The sequence below is a fragment of the Muscardinus avellanarius genome (assembly GCF_963383645.1).
Source record: "Muscardinus avellanarius genome assembly, chromosome: 10".
NCBI lineage: Eukaryota > Metazoa > Chordata > Mammalia > Rodentia > Gliridae > Muscardinus > Muscardinus avellanarius.
The window spans coordinates 19221035-19240651 of record NC_137796.1 but is presented as its reverse complement, the minus strand read 5'-3'; the positions used below and the strand labels follow the sequence as shown (position 1 = coordinate 19240651).

At 49.7% G+C, this 19617-nt stretch overlaps 1 protein-coding gene across 1 annotated transcript; it reads left to right on the top strand.

Moving 5' to 3' along the window:
• Window positions 1-2451: 2451 nt before the first annotated feature.
• On the top strand, window positions 2452-11572 carry LOC308268355 (cocaine esterase-like; the record flags this gene model as incomplete). The annotated part of the gene is made up of 12 exons (XM_080703501.1): window positions 2452-2515; window positions 3494-3698; window positions 4921-5062; window positions 5902-6035; window positions 6115-6373; window positions 6790-6888; window positions 7171-7311; window positions 7409-7489; window positions 7709-7853; window positions 8873-9010; window positions 10896-10968; window positions 11386-11572. The coding sequence occupies 12 exons, from the start codon at window positions 2452-2454 to the stop codon at window positions 11570-11572; spliced, it is 1668 nt and encodes a 555-aa protein (XP_080559627.1).
• Window positions 11573-19617: the final 8045 nt, after the last annotated feature.

Genomic DNA, 19617 nt, shown 5'->3' with positions numbered 1-19617 from the left:
CAAAGTGGCTGTATTGCCCATTCCATGGACTCTGGGTCTCCCCTGTACCCCCACCTCTGACCAACATGCCATGTGGGTCACCCGGGGAGAAGTCCCTGTTCTTTCATCCAGTGAATGTAAGGACATAATGACCTTTGGGGGAAAAAATGAAGATTGCCTTGCCCGCGCTGGACACCAAGGTGCAGACAAAAACGACATTCTGCTAGGCTGACGGGATTTCAGAAAGAGATGCTCCTTTTAGCTCACTGGCTGGTGCATGAGCCTGGCCTGACTTGAATTGACACAGAAAGAGTTTCCTGTCAGGAACACTTCTTAGTGGATATTTTCCCCGGAGAGAGAGAGAGAGAGAGAGAGAGAGAGAGAGAGAGAGAGAGAGAGAGAGAGAGAGAGAGAGAGAGATTTGGGATTGAACCCAGGGGCCTGTTACCTCTGAGCTATAACCCCAGCCTATTCTATTTTTTATTTGGAAACTGGGACTCACTAAGTTACTCAGAACTCCACTAAATTGCTGCAGCTGCCTTCTAACCTGTTATTCTTGTCTCAGCCTCTCAAGGATGGGATTTCAGGCTTGCACCACCACGCCCAGCTTCCCTTTAAAGCTGTATCTTTTTTTTTTCTTTTTTCTTTTTCTTTTTTTTTTTTTTTTTTTTTGTGTGTGTGATACTGGGGATGGAACCCAGGAGCCTTCTACCTCTGGGCTACACTCCCAGACCTATTTTATATTTTATTTGGAAACAGGGTCTCTTAAGCCAGCTGAGGCTGGCTTTAAACCTGCACAATCCTCCTGTCTCAGCCTCCCAAAGCGCAGGGATTACAAGCGTGCGTCACCACGCCCAGCTTAAAGCTGTATCTTTAAACCATTCCTTGAGTTCCGGCTGCAAGCATCCCTCTGTTTTTCAGTTCTGAGGATATTCACTATGTTTCTCCAAAGTGGACTCCAAAAAATTGTTTAGATGTCATAGTCATCTTAATTTTTAACAGCGTTAGTGAGGATTGTTTTTGTGTTATCTGTGTGCTGAGAACTGCATGGTAGCCTAAAAGAGATTAATTTTACTGTGTGTAAACTATGGAGCTGCACTCCATCCAGTGTAGATTCGTCTCCATGGTTTACACACTGTAAAATTAATCTCTTTTAGGTTAACAGCTTAAAAATTCTGAGTAAATGTGTAAAACATGCAACCACTATGACATCAAGATTTGGAGCCAGCAAGGTGGCCCACACTTGTCATCCCAGTTCTTGGAAGGCTGAGGCAGGAGGATCATAGTGCCCTGACCAACCTCTGCAACTTAGTGAGGCCCTCTGCAACCTGGTAAGACACTCTTTACAAAGAAACAATAAAGTAGGCATGGGGGCATAACTTGGGGGTAAAATGCCTCTGGGTTCAATTCCTAGTGCCACAAAATTTTAAAAAAAGAAAAGAGGAAAAACATAGATGTCAAAAATCTGGATGTGATGTTGCACATCCGTAATAGCAGTTCTTGGGAGGCTGAGACAGGAAGATGACAAATTTAAAGTAAGCCTTAGCAACCCAGTGAGGCCCTCAGCAATTTAGTGAGACTCTGTTTCAAAATCAATTTTAAAAAATAGGACTGGAGGTATAATTCAGAAGTAGAATGATCTGGGTGGGTTTGGTACATAGTACCAAATTATATATATATATATATATATATATATATATATATATATATATACATATACATAAATACATAAATGCCAAAATGGTGGGTTTTCTTACCTAAAAACACCCCTGGGGCTTACAAGCAGGCACTGACCCAATTTTTCTACAGCTCTTACAGCTCCCTCATGCCAAATACTTCAAAGATGTGGCCCTCTCAGGAAGACACTTGAGAAGCCATTGCCTCATTTTAAATAACTTTTGTAATTATAAACAATTCTGTAATAATATCCTTCTACACAAAAAAAAAAGTGGGGGAAGAGCATTCTGGATGAAGGGCACAGACACCTCCCTGCTTCGTCCAAGCAGTTCCTTCGCCCCCTCAGAGGGCTTCCCATTCCTCCGCCTGTGGAGACCTTCCCCCTGCGCCTCCTCAGGAGTCCTCCTGATTTCTCTAGCTGCAGCCCTCTGCTCCCTCTCTGAACCCCAACCCGCTATGGGGGCGTCTACAGGTCACTCACTCAGTGAGTCTAAGTTTGAGGAGAGGTTTCCGAGATTCTCAGAGGGACTGCGGGGGCTGCGTGGTCCTTGGGAAGAGGGTGAAGAGCTGACAGAGAAGTACCCTGCCCCTCCTTCTGCCCACGGACTCTCCTGACCTCTGCCTGCTCAGTTAGGGCAGCTCTCCAGCAGCACTCATCTGGCCCAGCACCAAACTCCGCCCCACCTACTCCCTGAAAGATCCAAACTCTGGTCTGGGCAAAACTCAGCTCCAAAGCAACCTCTCGGTGAAGAGTGGCTCTCCACGGCGCCACAGAAACAAACCTGCAAGGCAGCCATGCGGCCGGAGGCGCTTAGCGCAGCATCTTGGGGTCTCCTGCTACTCCTCAGCCAGGCTCAGGGTGAGGCTCCCGCAGGGTGGGAGGGGGAAGGGGCCAGGGTGGGATCCAGCTCCTGTGACTGGGAGAGAGGAGGCACCAGGGAGAAGCTAGTGGAGATGACAAAGACAGCCGGAAAATGTGCCCCAGCAAAAGTGGAGAGAGGCCCCCGGATTCCAGCGAGAGTCAGTGCAGTCATTCCACAGGGGTGTGATCGGCGTGGGAGGGGCTCTGAGGAACATGGATGGGCAGTGGCACCCTCCCGGCAGAGGAGCAGGGACTGGTGACACTTCCCTCCAGTGTGTGAGGCTTCCTGTAGCTGCTACCAAGCCTCAGGTAATAACAAGAATAATCATAAACCTGCCCTTTGTCCTTTGTCTCTGAGTGTGACTCCTAGGTCCAGAGAAGCCATTGACACTTTCCCAAAGGACCCTGGCAAGGTACTGACCCTGGAAGATACAGAGCCACCAGCACCACTTCCCAAAGCTCAGCTGAGAGCCTGCTGGGCCCCTCACCCCACACCCCAGCTGGGGCACAGGCATGACTTGGCATTAGGGCAAAGGTGATGGTGCTCTGTGCTGCCAGGAGGCTGAGGAACCTTCCCAGGGAGCGCCAGGCTGGGCTGTGTCTGCAGCCCTTGACTCCTCTCAGCCCACAGGATCCTAGGGAGGAACCTGAACACCAGCCACCCTGCCCCAACCTCATCTCCCAGCAGGACTCCACACTCCCCTCCTCCAGAGCCCACCCTGCCAGGCTCCTCCCTGGCCTACCTTACCCAGGCTCTTAAGGACCCCAGGCCTCCAGGCAGTGGCCAGGACAGCAGGGCACTGAAGGCGGTGGTGGAGGAGGGAGAGGGTGACAGCAGGGAGAGTGAGAGGCCATCGTTGCAGGCCAGGGTCCCCCACAAGGCCCAGCTGAGGAGCCTAAGGAGGCAGCAGCTCCCACAGTGTGGAGGACGGCCACTGGGCAGACCCCAGCCCCAAGTGCATCTCTCTCCCGCAGGCCAGGACTCGGCCAGCCCCATCCGGAACACGTACACTGGGCAGGTGCGTGGCAGCCTCGTCCACGTGGAGGGCACCGGTGTGGGGGTGCACACCTTCCTGGGAATTCCCTTTGCCAAGCCACCTCTAGGACCGCTGCGGTTTGCACCCCCTGAGCACCCTCAGCCTTGGAGTGGAGTGAGGGATGGGACTACCCACCCAGCCATGTAAGATCTCATGGGTGCCCAGAAATCTCCTGGGCTGAGGTTGGGGGTGCTCTGAGATTGGGGCCAGGTTCAGTGGTTCTTTCACCAAAACCCCTCTGCAAGGGCTGGGGGTGTAGGTCAGAGGTTGAGCGTGGTTAGCAACCTTAAAGCTTGATCCCCAGCCCTAAAAAAACAAACACTTAAGGGGAAATGCCACATGCGGTTTTCTCTTCACATTGGGGATATTCCCTTATCTGTGAGTATCCGGAGGCTCTGGGGGGTGCAGGAACTTGCCAGGTGCCTGGCTCAGGCCTTGGCATCCAGAGGTATTAGAACCAGATGCTAGCCGGGCGTGGTGGCACACACTTGTAATCCCCGCGCTTGGGAGGCTGAGACAGGAGGATTGCACAGGTTCAAAGCCAGCCTCAGCTACTTAGGGAGGCTCTCAGCAACTTAGTGAGACCCTGTTTCCAAATAAAATATAAACTAGGTCTGGGAGTATAGCCCGGAGCCTCTGGGTTCCACCTCCAGTACCACACACAAAAAACCTGATGCTAAAAGAGAAGCAGAGACACATTTGTCCCCCATTTCTAGTTATGTCCAGTTTTCTCTGCCACCAGGTCAGCTGTCTTTGGGAAAGGTTCACATTGGCTCTATGAACCATTGAAGCCCCAGACTTAGCACAGATGCTGGAGACCACTGAGGAGGGCAGCAGAGGTGGCTCCTGGGGGCCCGCCCTCCCCGTCACTGTGTCCACACACGGGGCCAGGTGCCCTTCTTCAAGGAACACGTGTGCATGCTTACAGCTGGACTCTGGGACGGATGAGATTCCTGAGAGTCCAGATTTGGGATGTGGGGTCTCACTGCCCTTCTATGGGGAACGAAGCTCTGCTCATTCCTGCAGCACCTGTGGAGCACATACCCTCCTCCAGGCCTGAATGGGTGAGGGGTAAATGGTGCGTGTCAACACGTGCAGACAATGGTTCCCATAGAGTCTTTGAACCCCAGCCTCAGGAGGAGGGGGATCCAGGCCTCACTGACCTTGAGGCCCCCCTGCTGGTCTGTGCTCCTTCCCAGCCTCCCAGAGCCTGTGTCCTGAAACTTGATGGGGAGGGCTGGAGAGAAGGATCCTAGAGCAGGGCATCAGGGGTGGGGGAGGGGCTGGGCGCATACCCGGCCCCAGGCTCCGCTTTTGACAGCTGCATAGACACTCGGTGGACTGTCTCCCATGGTTGGCCACCAGGTGTCAGCAAAATGCGGAAGCAATGAACACCCAGGCTTTGAAGCTGTTGAATGTGACCCTGCCTCCCCTTCCCATGTCCGAGGACTGCCTGTACCTCAACATCTACACACCAGCCCATGCCCAGGAGGGCTCTAACCTTCCTGTGAGTGTTGGACCATGGTCAGATGGGGAGCAGAGGGACATTTCTTCAGCAAGGATATATCAGAGACAAGTTTATCTGGGCCCAACTGCAGTTTGGACCCTGATAAGAAGCCTTCACTATCTGATCCCAAAATATCTCTTACCTAACTGGGCTCCTGATCTGAACAGAGGGTCAAAAAGCCCTGGTTGCTCCCAGAGGTCAAAGGCTATGGCTCTTGGATGGACATAGGGTCATTCAACCAACTTGTGCCCAGGCAATCCACTATGGTACCCAAAGGCTAAATTTTTAGGTCACCAAAGATTCCAGCCATGAATTATCTTTCAGCTCATGAGTTTGAAGGATACTTTTTTTTTTTTTTTATTGAACCCAGGGGCATTCTACCTCCGAGCTACACCCCCAGCTCTATTTTCTATTCTTTATTTTTAGACAGGGTCTCACTGAGTTGCAAAGGACCTCACTAAGTAGCTGAGGTTATCCACAAACTGAGTGCGATCTTCCTCTCAGCCTCCCAAATGCTGGGATTACAAGTGTGTGACACCACCCTGGCTTTGAAGAATACTTTTGACTAATATATTTGGGGATATCAGGGAGATTCTTCTTTCTTATGGTTTCATAGAAGACTCAGAAAGTAAAGTAATAGATCCAGGCTTTGATACATGGAGTAGACCCAAACTATGGGAGGCCTGGTCATCCTTATTGAACTTATGCCCCTCACTCATGGTCCAAGTCATAGGGTTCTACTGGAATTCCATCTGTATGCATAATGTTTGGCCTAGTGTGGATTCCAGGTAGAGTTTGGGCTGGTAGGAGTCACATGAAACATCTCTTGACTTCCCCAGGTGATGGTATGGATTCACGGTGGTGCACTAGTTATAGGCATGGCTTCCATGTTTGATGGTTCCATTCTGGCAGCCACTGAGGACGTGGTGGTGGTCACCATCCAGTACCGCCTGGGTGTCCCGGGCTTCTTCAGGTGAGCCTAGAGCTGCTCTGGTCACTGGGCGCTGGGAAGAGCCAGAGCACCCAGTGACCCTGTCCCTGCCACTTCTCAGCACTGGGGACCAGCACGCCACCGGCAACTGGGGCTTCCTGGACCAAGTGGCCGCCCTGCGCTGGGTCCAGCAGAACATCGCCCACTTTGGAGGCAACCCCAACCGCGTCACCATTTTTGGGGAGTCTGCAGGTGGCGTTAGCGTGTCCTTACTTGTGGTGTCCCCCATGGCCCGAGGACTCTTCCAGGCTGCCATCATGGAGAGTGGGGTGGCCCTGATTCCCAGCCTCATTGTAGTCTCATCTGAGTCCGTCTCCACAGTGAGTGTCCTTAACCAGCCGAGTCCAGCCCGCTGCCTCCCCCTCAGCCTAGAGCCTCTGCTGGTCTGTGGTAGGGACAAGGACAGTCCATTTAATTTGGGAATTACTCCCTATAGAGAAATTGCTGAGGGGTTCCAGGTCAGAATCCACACACCTCTGGATCCTGGTGGTGGAGTTTGTTCTGGGGCCTGCACAGCTGCACCCTGGGGGCCCATGGAGGACAGAACCATGTAAGTGGGTGGGATGACCCTGTGGCTGAGGCTTCCAAGGATCACCAAAGGTGGGACAATTTCACACCTGCAGCCATCTACACACAGGATGCTTTGAGCTTTGGGGGCATCTACACCCAACTGGGGTGCTGGACAAACCCCTCTCGCTGCCTGGAGGGAGATCCAGCCCCTGCCTGCCCTTTTCAGATGGTGGCCAACCTGTCTGGCTGTGAGCAGGTGGACTCCGAGGCCTTCGTGGGCTGCCTGCGGGGCAAGAGTGAAGAGGAAATGCTGGCTATCACCGAGGTCGGGCCGAGTGGTCCCAGATTGGAGGAAGGTGGGGTTGGTACTTACTGAGGCAGGCAGATCTGGGTGCTCTGGCAACTCTGAAATGATTCATTCATAACCATCTTCTGGTGCCCCAAAATTCTGAATGGAAAATGAAGCCAGGATTGTCTAAGTCAAGAGTAGGATCTCCAGGAGGATTGAGCATCCTGGGATGAGCCAAACAGATATAGAAGGCACTCAGAAGGCATGAAATATTTTCTAGGACCTGACCTTGCTCCCTGATACTGAATGCCCCCTCAGGCCTTCAAGATCATCCCCGGCATTGTGGACGGAGCCTTCTTGCCCAAGCACCCCCAGGAACTGCTGGCTTCTGCAGATTTCCAACCTGTCCCCAGCATCATTGGTATCAACAGTGATGAGTATGGCTGGATCCTTCCCTCGGTGAGGCCCAGCTCCAAGCCCCTGGGTATCTGGGAAGCACTTCCCATAGTTCCAAGCCAATCTGAACTGCAATCTAAACTCTGCTTCTGCCACCCAGAGCATGGGCACCGTTGACCCCCAGAAGGAAATAGACAGAGGAACTGTACAGGCAGTGTTGCAGAGAAGGGCAGCACAGATGGTGAGACTCCTGGGGTAGAAAAGCACACCCCCAGATGTCCTGCCCTTGCAGCACCCCAGCAACAAAGGCTGAACTATGCGTGGGTGGGTGGGGTCACCCTAGAACTTGACGGCTTCCCACCTTTCCCTACCCCACACCAGGCCCCATCTCCCCACCTCTAGGTGCTGCCTCCTACATGGGAGTCTGTCTAACCTGACTCTTCCTGATCCCCTGGGCTAGATGCTGCCTGCTGAGTTTGCTGACCTATTGATGGAGGAATACATGGAGGACAATGAGGACCCCCACACCCTCCGAGCCCAGTTCCAGAACATGATGGAAGACTTCGTGTTTGTGATGCCTGCTCTCCAAGTAGCACATTTTCAGCGTGAGTACATCTGTACCTGAATCCTGACTGCTGCAGGTTCCAGGTGAGGTCTGTGTTGTCCAGGTCCTGACCTGTGTCTTTATCAAGCATTTGGTGTCAGGCACTTGATAGCCTTCATCTCAGCAAATGCTCCTGAGTAACATAGGAGACAGGTATCGCTCCCCTTTGGCAGATAAGGAAACTGAGTTATTGACTTGGCCACAACCACACAGCTAGGAAGTCCAAGGTCATGGCTTAGCCATGATTTCACCACTACCCCTGCTCAGGTTTGGGCTTCCCACTCTGCTCTCCAGATTCCAGCCATCCTTGGTGGAGGGGTGTGTGTGTGTGTGTGTGTGTGTGTGTGTGTGTGGTGTGTGTGTGTGTGTGTGGTGTGTGTGTGTGTGGTGTGTGTGTGTGTGTGGTGTGTGTGTGTGTGTGGTGTGTGTGTGTGTGTGTGGTGTGTGTGTGTGTGTGTGGTGTGTGTGGTGTGTGTGTGTGTGTGGTGTGTGGTGTGTGTGTGTGTGTGTGTGTGTGTGTTCATGGGAACTGAACCCAGGAGCAGTCTACTTCTGAGCTATATCCCCAACCCTTTTTTATTTATATTTTGAAACAGAGTCTCACTAGGTTGATCACCACTTACTGAGGCTCTCCTTAAACCTGCAATTCTGTCTCAGCCTCCCCAGTACTGGGATTACAAGCTTTTTTTTTTTTTTTTTGGTGGTACTGGGGGTGGAACCCAGAGGCTTTCTACCTCCGGGCTATACTCCCAGACCTTTTTTATGTTTTATTTGGAAACAGGGTCTCACTAAGTTGCTGAGAGCCTCACTAAGTAGCTGAGGCTGGCTTCGAACCCGTGTGATCCTCCTGTCTCAGCCTCCCAAGCGTGGGGATTACAAGCGTGCGCCACCACGCCCAGCCGTGGGATTACAAGCTTTTCAAGGCACTACACCAGGCTTGGTCTAAGGATCTTATCACCAAGGGTGAGGCAGGGGAGTTCCGGGTGAGGCATCACCACATCACTGCCTGCCCACCCCCAGGGTCCCGAGCCCCTGTCTACTTCTATGAGTTCCAGCATCGGCCCAGCTTCTTCAAGGACATTAGACCTCCCCACGTGAAAGCTGACCATGGCGATGAGGTCCTCTTTGTCTTCAGATCCTTTTTCTGGGGCAACAAAGGTGAGTCTTCATCATTCTCCAGGACTTGGGGCCTTGTGAGGTCATTGCCCTCACTGTCCAGATGAGAAAACTGAGGCTTAGAGATGGAATAGCATTAGGTGTCCACCATCTTACAGCTCAAAAGGCTGTACCAGGATTAAAACCAAGCCCCTAAGGTAGGCGTGGTGGCGCACACTTGTAATCCCAGTATTTGGGAGCCTGAAACAGGAGGATCATCAGTTCGTGGCCAGCCTCAGCAACTTAGTAAGATCCTATTTCAGAATAAATAATAAAATAGGGTTGGGGGTGTAGCTCAGAGGTAGAATGCCCCTGGGTTCAATCCTCAGTTCTGGGAAGAAAGAAAGAAAGAAAGAAAGAAAGAAAGAAAGAAAGAAAGAAAGAAAGAAGGAAAGAAAGAAAGGAAGGAAGGAAAGAAAGAGGAAGAGAGAGAGAGAGAGAGAGAAGAAAAAGAATTCAAACCCCTTTCCACTTCAGTCTGTGTTCCCCCACAGCCCCATGGTGTCCAGCTTGGGCATAGAGGGGGTTGTTTAAATGGCATATTTGTTTCTTATGTGTGGCTGTGAGTGTGGTGCTGGAGATTGAAACCAGGAACATTCTACCTCTGAGCTACACTCCCATAACAATTTTATTTTTTATTTGAAATGCGGTCTCACTAAGTTGCTGAGTGCCTTGCTAAGATGCTGAGACTGGCTTCAAATCTATAATCCTCTTGTCACTGCCTTCTGAGTACTAAAATTCTAGGTGTACACCACCATGACTGACTGGCATATTTATTTCTTAAATGACTTTCCATTGCCAGGCATGGTAGCACATGCCTGTAATCCCAGTACTTGAAAGACTTATACAATAGGATCATGGGTTCAAGACCAACTTCAGTAATTTAGCAAGGCCCTCAGCAACTTTGTGAGACCCTGTTATAAAACAGGGCTGGGGTGTAGCTCAGTGGTAGAATGCCCCTGGGTTAGATTCCCAGTAACACACAAATACAGATACACACACACACACACACACACACACACACACACACACCATCATACACTATCACATACTATATATATTTATGAATTTGAGCTGGGGCCTTCTGGGCCAGGAATAAGCCCAAGGTCTATTCAACTAGAGGAGGCCAGGATGAATAAGGTTGGACTGAACAATGGGAAGGCCTGACACTAGAATTGTTAGGGGAGAGGATGTTAGTCATCTTTTCCCAACAAAATGCCTAGAGTAAACTTTTATTCCTTTTTCTTTTTCTTTTCTTTTCTTTTCTTTCTTTCTTTCTTTCTTTTCTTTCTTTCTTTTTTTTTTTTTTTTGTGTGTGTGGTACTGGGGATGGAACCCAGGGGCATTCTACCTCTGAGCTACCCCCCCAGCTCCATTTTATTTATTATTTTGTAACAAGATCTCACTAAGTTGCCGAGCTGTCCGTGATCCTCCTATCTCAGCCTCCCGAATGCTGGCATTACAAGCATGCACCACCACCCCTGGCTATCCAGGGCCTTTTGCCTCGTTTGATTCTGGGTCTGTGGTGAGGTAGAGATTCATGGCTGGGAGCTGGAGGTTGAGCAAAGCCACTCACCTCACGGCAGTCAAGAAGCAAAAGAGAGTGAATGGAATAGTGAAGGTATAAAATATGCATTCAAACTGATCCCAGGGACCACCTCTGCACCTAGACTCCGCCTTCTAAAGTTTCCACCACCTACCAACAGCGCCACCACCTGAGACCAAGCCTTCAACACATGAGCTTTTAGAGACATTTCAGATCCAAACTGTAACAGAAGAGAACCAGGTCTGGGCTCTAGGGTCAGGTACATTCTGGGTGGTGAGTATGGGTGTGACTGGGCAGCTGGTGGCTGGCCAGGCTTGGACCTTGCTCCCCTCCTCCCTGCAGTTGAACTCACTGAGGAGGAGCAGCTGCTGAGCAGGAGGATGATGAAGTACTGGGCCAACTTTGCCAGAGCTGGGTGAGAGGAAGCCCCGCTCAGCCTCCCCAGCCACGGTCCCCGCCATGCTCCTTGTCTCCGGTGGCCTCTGGGCTTCCTGTGGGCCTCGTCACATGATGGCAGTGTCCCCAGCCAGGATCTCTCAGACACAGTGCCCCACTTGGGTGCTGGTCACGGCTTCCTTCTCCAGTGCCCTGGAAGGTGGGCCACAGTGCTGTGCCGCCCTCAGAGCCAGAGAGGGAGGACAGAACAGGCCAGGTTGCCCTGACCCCATGGATCATGAGGGGAGACCATTGCTTTCCTACACCAGCAAAACACCCTTTATCCCACAACCCCAGCCCCCTGGCATGACCCAAATTTGGAGGGCAGGGGACTCAGGTCTGGGCTCGGCAGGGCTCAGAGTGACCCTGCCCTGCCCCGCTGGGGGCATGTGCACAGGAACCCCAACAGCGAGGGCCTGCCCCACTGGCCCGTGTTCGACCAGGACGAGCAGTACCTGCAGCTGGACATCCATCCTGCCGTGGGCCGGGCCCTGAAGGCCCACAGGCTGCAGTTCTGGACCAAGACCCTGCCCCAGAAGATCCGAGAGCTACGCGGGACCAAGGAGAATCACACGGAGCTGTAGTCCCTGTGCCGGGGAGGGAGGGTGGGCTGAGAGCAGGTGGGGTAGACCAGGGCCCCACATGCCCACCCAGGAGCAGGGCTGACCTTCATTCACAAAGCCATAGAGCCACCCTTTATCTGTCCATTCAGCCAGTGATTACAAAGACCCCCTCACATGATGTTGATAGCCAGGCCAGCCACAAGTCCTCTCTGTTTAGACACACTCAGTAAGTCACCCCCAGGAAGCTGGGGATGGATGAGCCTCAGTGAACACCCACCTTCCTGCAGACCCACTAGGTCCCTTCTTCCTTTCACCTCCCCTCCTTACACCCTCTCTTCTCCCTCTCCTCCAGGCTCCCCCACACTTTCCACTCTGAGAAAGATTCCCTGGGGAGTGCCCCCCCCACACGTGTTACAGGCCCACACCCACTTCTCAGCAAGCCTCCTGCATTCTCTTATCTGTAAGGGGCCAATAGAAACCCTGGGTGTTGGAAGCCCCAGTGTCTTTGTTCGCTCAGAGTAAAGTAACAAATATAGTGCAAGCTAGTCGAGCACCACGGTACGTGCCTGTTATCCCAGCTACTTGGGAGACAAGGAAGGAGGCTTGGCTTGCAAACTCTAGACCAGCCTGGGGAATTTACCCAGACTCTATCTCAAAATAAAATAAAAAGGACTTGGGATAGAGCACTTGCCTACTCATGTGAGACCTGAATTCCATCCCGGTACTATCACCAAAATGAACAAACAAAATATAACTACAAGGCTGATAGCTTTTTTTTGTTGTTGTTTTTTGGTGGTACTGGGGGTGGAACCCAGAGGCTTTCTACCTCTGGGCTACACTGCCCTCAAATTATGTTCCTTTTTGCGGGCAAGGTCCAGCCAAGAACAAGGGCAGGGGACTTGGGCTGGTTCTGCATTCCAACCGTTCCTGGGTGCATTTTTGTTTTCCTAACTGGGGATTGAACCCAAAGGCACTCTATCTCTAAGCTACCCAGCCCTATTTAATTTTTAAATTTTGTTGTTGTTGTTGTTGGTACTGGGGGTGGAACCCAGAGGCTTTCTACCTCCGGGCTATACTCCCAGACCTTTTTTATATTTTATTTGGAAACAGGGTCTCACTAAGTTGCTGAGAGCCTCACTAAGTAGCTGAGGCTGGCTTCGAACCCGTGCGATCCTCCTGTCTCAGCCTCCCAAGCACGGGGATTACAAGCGTGCACCACCACGCCCGGCTTCAGATAGCTTTAAAATCACAAAAATTCATTGCACTCCGCGTCGGTAGCTGAAAGTCCAGAATGGAGGTGTGAGCAGATCTGCTGTGTGCTGAGGGCTTGCTCCTGCCTTCTTCCTGGCGCCTTCTCTCTGTGTTCCCCTGTGGGGACTGAGAAGGCAAATAAGGTTTTCAAACCTCTTTTATATGGTTCTTGATCCTTCCCCATGGTTTGCCACATTCGAGAGGCTGGCTTTCAACATACTAATTTGAGGGATGCAATTTCTCAGTTCATAGCACGTAGAGTCCCCGCAGATCAGCCACTGGGCTAGAGACTAAAAAAGGTGAGAGTCCCTGTTTCCACCTGTTGCCCCTGAAGGCTAGATGATATTTTTTTTAGATGTCATTTATCGTTGACATTTTTTTTTTTTTTGGTGGTACTGGGGTTCCTGGAAGCCCTTCTACCGCCGGGCTACACTCCCAGACCTATTTTATAATTTGGAAACAGGGTCTCTTAAGCCAGCGAGGCTGGCTCCGAACCAGCGCAATCCTCCTGTCTCTGCCTCCCAAGCGCGGGGATTACAAGCGTGCGCCACCACGCCCGTCTTTTTATTCTTTATTTTGAAACTGGGTCTCACAGAGTTGCAGAGGGCCTCACTAGATAGCTGAGGCTGTGGGCGAACCGCGATCCTCCGGTCTCAGCCTCCCGAATGCTGGGATTACAAGTGTGCACAACCACGCCCGGCTTATCGTTGACATTTTGAACAACCCACTCACTCATCTATTTCTGTCCCAAAGAGGTGACTGGCCTCATGTTTTGTTTTGTTTTATTTGCAGTACTGGGGATGGAACCCAGAGGCATTCTACCTCTGAACTACAACCCCAGTCCTATTCTTTTTCTTTATTTTGAAACAGGATCTCACTAAGTTGCAGAGGGCCTCACAAAGTTGCCGAGGCTGGCCGTGAACCTACAATCCTCCTGTCTCAGCCTCCCAAGTACTGGGATTACAAGCGTGCGCCACCACGCCCTGGTTGGCTCCATGCTTTGAGGAGGAGGACTGGGTATGTCCATTGGCCCCTGGAGCCTGGCCAGCCGAAGTGCAGGAGATTCAGGCAGTTTCCTTAGGTCCTCTCTCCTGGAGCTTGCGCTTATCTTCATGGCTCTGCAGACAGCATGAGCTCCACACTCACCTGCTCATGCCACATCTGTGAAGATGTTCATCTGCAGAGTGTTTCCTAGAAGTGGGACTGGAAAGGTCCCATTTCTGCATCAGAAAGGATTTCTGTTCCTGGCTCTCTGAGTTCCTCTTCATTCGCAATTCTTTCCCAGTTCCTGACCTTCCCCACTCTCTACAGGCATCCACGTGATCAATTTTCCTTCTCACCTCATTGTTGTCCTGAAACTTTTCTTCCTCCTACATACATACATACATACATACACACACACACACACACACACACACACACACAAGCTCTATCTAAGCCAGGCGTGGTGGCGTGCACTTTTAATCTCATTATTCAGAAGGCTGAGACAGGAGAATTGTGGGTTCATGACCAGCCTCAGTTACTTAGCGAGGCCATCCACAATTTAGTGAGACCCTGTTTCAAAATAAAGAATAAAAAATAGAGTTGGAAGCCAGGTGTGGTGGCGCACACTTGTAATCCCCGCGCTTGGGAGGCTGAGACAGGAGGATCACGCAGGTTCAAAGCCAGCTTCAGCTGGTTTAAGAGACCCTGCTTCCAAATATAAAATAGGTCTGGGAGTGTAGTCCGGAGGTAGAAGGCCCCTGGGTTCCATCCCTAGTACCACCAAAAAAAAAAAAAAAAAATAGGGTTGGGTGTGTGGCTCAGAGATAGTATGCCCTGAGTTCAATCCCCAGTACTAAAAAAAAAGGAGCCCTTTCTTATTTTTTTTCTACAAAGTGTCACATTGTGTTCAATCTGCCTCTTTGTTTCCTCTAGTGCATTTTCTCTCTGTGAGGAAATTGCTATGTCCCTCATTGTATAAACTCTGGGACACCACCCCCCCCCCCGAGCCCCTCACTCTGGACAACTTGCTCTCCCGGTCAGGACCAGTTTTCCTAAGGAGACAGCCCTTTCTCTTTCATCCAATGAATTTTAGCTCATCCACAGGCCATTATGAAGATTCTCACTTTGAGCTGGCCATGATGGCACACACCTGTGATCCTAGTACTTGGGAGGCTAAGACAAGTGGATCACAGGTTCAAGGCCAGTTTCAACAACTTAGCAGGAACCTGTCTCAAAATAAAAACGGAAAGAGACTGGAGTTGTAGCTCAGAGGTAGAATGCCCCTGGGTTCAATCCCACATATGGAGAGCAAGAAAGGAGGGATGTAGATTTCCACACTGCCCACTCCGGACACTAGGTGGCAGTCAAGGTTAGCATTAAGCCTGGACTGCCAGGATTCCAGAAAAGACACTCCTTTTAGTGCACACTGACTGGTTCCTATTTGCCTCTCAAAAGCATTCATTGTGACTCCTCTATCAACTTGTCCCTGTATGGTTTTCAGTTCTGCACACAACATTTCCTTAAAATGGATCCCCAGGGTTTTGCTTGGTTTTGGTACTGTGGATTGAACCCAGGAGTATTCGACCTCCAAGCAACACCCCCAGACCTTTCCTTCTTTGTTTTGAAACAGGATCTTGCTAGATTGCCTAAATTGCTAAGGCTGTTCTCAAACCCGTGCTCTTCCTGTCTCAGCCACCAAGTACAGATTTTACAGGTGTGCATCACCAGGCCCGGCCTCCGTAGTTGTCTTCTTTTCTAAAAACTTTATTGCAAGCCGGGCGTGGTGGCGCACGCTTGTAATCCCCGCGCCTGGGAGGCTGAGACAGGAGGATCGCACAGGTTCAAAGCCAGCCTCAGCTACTTAGTGAGGCTCTCAGCAACTTGGTGAGACGCTGTTTCCAAAAGAAATATAAAATAGGTCTGGGAGTATAGCCCAGAGGCAGAAAGCCCCTGGGTTCCACCCCCCAGTACCACCAAAAAAAATAAAAAAATAAAAACTTTATTGTGGAATAACTGACACACTGCTAAATTTGCCCATTTCAGCTGAATAGATTCGTAAACTTGAATAAACAGATAACACAGGTCACCAAAACCACATCAGGAATTAGAATGTTTCTTTCCATCCAAAAACTTACCTCCGGCCAGGCGCACTGACGCACACTTGTAATCCCAGTACTTGGGAGGCTGAGACCGGAGAATCACAAGTTCGCGGCCAGCCTCAGCTACTTAACTTAGTGAGATCCTATTTCAAAATAAAGAATAAAAAATAGGTCTGGGGTGTAGCTCAGAGGTAAAATGCCCCTGTACAATCCCTGGAACCAAATAACAAAAAAAAAAAACAAAAAAAACTTCCCACCGGCCCCTCTGCAGCCCACTATTGTTCTGACCTCTGCTCCCGGCAGTCACCTGATTGCTTCCATTGCTCTAGCTTGCCTTCTCTAAAACAGCACATAAAAGGAATCGTTTATGCTTGTCTTTTTCACTGGCATGTTTTGAAATTCAAACAATAGTTCTTTCTTTTATTGAGTGGCATTCCACATATGGACATACACCACACTCTCTGTTCATCAGTTGTTAGCCATCTGAGTGACTTCCAATTGTGTGTGTGTGTGTGTGTGTGTGTGTGTGTGTGTGTGTGTGTGTTACTGGGGATTGAACCCAGGGAAATTCTACCTCTCAGCTATACCCCCCAGCCCTATTTTATCTTTGGAAACAGCCTCACAAAGTTGCCGAGGCTGGCCATGAACCTGCAATCCTCCTGTCTCAGCCTCCCAAGTACTGGAATTACAAGTGTGTGCCACCATGCCCGGCTCATGAATTTTTTTGTTTTGTTTTCTTGTTGTTCTTATTTTGTTTTGTTTGCCCTGGGGATTAAACCTAGGGGTATTCTACCTCCGAGCTACACCCCTTCCAGCCCTATTTTAGTTTTTATTTTGAAACAGGATCTCGCTAAGTTAGTTATAGAGAACCCCACTAAGTAAACCTGTGATCCTCCTGTCTCATCCTCCCAAGTACTGTGATTACAAGTGTGTGTAATATGCCTGGCTTTGAGCTATTTTTAATAAAGCTGCTTTGAACATCTTTAGACATGACTTTGTGTGTATGCCTGCTTTCATTTCTTTGAGGTACAGAACTGAATAACTGAGTCATATGACCAGTATACATTTTAAGGAAAATGTCAAAGTGTCTTCTAAATAACTATATCACGTGGGGAGGTGGCACATGCCTGTAATCTCAGTACCCGGGAGGCTGAGCCGTAACAGCTCCCTCCAGGACACACACACACACACACACACACACACACACACGGAAGCTTTAACCCTGCTACTGTTTTTGGCAGATCTAGTGGGCTTTGGGCAAAGGCGGTGTACAATGACGGTGTGTGGCCCTGCCTATGCTCGGGCAGTGCCAGAAGGCCGCACTGGACACCAGAGTCTGCCCAGGCCCCAGGAATGATCTGCTTGCTTGGGCTTTTAGAATAAACTTTCTATTTTCATTTATCTGGTGTCTGAGAATCTTGTTCTTGACTCTGTAAGACAAGGACCAGATAAGACACTCGGAATCTCTACTATCTCTTAACTATCCATAGCAGGAGTTCCTCATCAGAGCCCAACTGACGGGGACATCATGTCTGTGAACCACTAGAACACTGAGCTAAATAAATCCCTTTTCTTTTTTCTTTTATTTTTTTATTTTTTTTCCGCTTAAATTGCTAAGGCTTGATCTTGAACTCGAAAGCCTTCTATCTCCACCTCCCAGGTGCTGGAACTACAGGCATGCACCACTACACCCAGCTTCTTTGTTTTTGTTTTGTTACATTTGTTGGCAATGCTGGGGATTGAAATCAGGGCTTTGTACATGGTAGACCAGCACTCTACCATCATCCCTAAGTCTCTTTTCTTTATAAAGTTAGCCTGACTCAGGGATCTTTATTACAGTAACAGAAAATGAACAAATACTTTCATTCATTTATTTATTATTCAGTCATAACAAATACTAATACATGCTCAGCTTGGACTATACAGCAAAAGCATGATGCTATGTGAAATCCAGACCTACAAGTCACACATCATAGGATTCTTTTTTTGGAGGGGGTAGGGAGTACTGGAATTGAACCTAAGGGCATTCTACTTCTGAGCTACACCTTCAGCCCTTTTTATTTTTATTTTGAAATGGGGTCTCACTAAATTGCTGAGGCTGACCTCGAACCTACAATGCTCCTGTCTCAGCCTTCCATTTGGGATTACAGGTATGCACAAATATGCATACGTACAACCATATGATTCTTTTTACATGATTCAGAATAGGCAAATCTTTTTTTTTTTTTTTTTGGTACTGGGTATTGAACCCAGGGTCATTCTACCTCCAAGCTCTACCCCCAGCCCTATTTTTTAATTCTTTATTTTGAAACATGCACTCACTAGGTTACGGAGGACCTCATTAAGTAGCTGAGGCTACCCTCGAACCGTGATCCTTCAGCTTCAGCCTCCCCAAGTACTGGGATTACAAGCATACACTATCACACCTAACAAAAAAGGTAAATCTATAGAAATAAAAGCAAATTGGTGGCTATCAGGTAGAAAGGAGAGTGATTACTTATAGTTAATGCTTACAGGGTGTTTTACTGGGGCAATGCATGTAATTAGAGAGCTGTGGTGGATATATAATATTTGCAATAAACTAAATGCTATTAAGTTATATTAATTCTTTTGCGGGTCTAGGGATGGAACCCAGGGGCATTCAGCCTCTAAGCTACACCCCCTGCCCTATTTTTTATTCTTTATTTTGAAACAGGGTCTCACTTAGTTACAGAGGGCCTCACTAAGTAGCTGAGGCTGTCTGCGAACTGCGATCCTTCAGTCTCAGCCTCCCAAATGTTGGGATTACAAGTGTGCGCCACCACGCCCGGCTCATTTATTTACTTTTGCAGAACAACTACCACTGGGCTACACCTCCCACCTTCTCTATTTATTTTTGTTTTGTTTGTTTGTTTTTGTGGTACTGGGGATTGAACCCAGAGGTTCTGGATTCAATAAGGTAATGGAGCTACACCCTTAGCTCCATTTTATTTTTTATTTTGAAACAGGGTCTCAGTTGCTGAGAGCTTCACTAAGTTGCCGAGGTTGGTTTCAAACCTGCAGTCCTCCTATTTCAGCCTCCCCAAGTACTGGGATTACAGGCATGCACCATCATGCCTGGTTCCTTTTTATTTTCTTGAGACAACGTCTTACTAAATTGCCCCAGCTGGTTTTTAACATGTGATAATCTTGCCTCAGCCTCCCTGGTAGCTGGAATTACAGGCACACACCACTGTGCCCAGCTGAATTGCATACTTTATAATAGCTACCTAAGTTGGTAGCTGGTTACCAATTAAGTGAATTTCAGCTCAGTTTTTAAATAATCAATGTCAGTTTGCCTCACCTAACCCCTGGGCTCGGGCACCACCCCAGCTGGCATAAAGAATGAACACAAGCCCCTACCCCAGAGCTACTGGCCCACTCAGGGTGGCACCCCAGAGTCACCAGCCACCTCTCCTTCAGGCCAGTGACGTGGGCATCTTGCAGGAAGCACACAGGGTCTCGCAGAAGTTGACCAGTCAGGAGAGAGCCGGGATTTGAATAGTGAAGCTTTGGTATCATCTGGGCCTCTCTACAGGGATCCTCCACGCTCTGCACCTGGCTAAGAGCCTGAGAGGCTTTCTGAGGCTGGTCACCAGCCAGGTGGGCTGGACCGTGTTGGCTTATACAACACAGTGCTCTGGAGACGGGCAGAACCAGAGACCAAAGTCCTCGTTCTACTTTCTTCCACGTCCACTATAGTCAGCTGTGAAC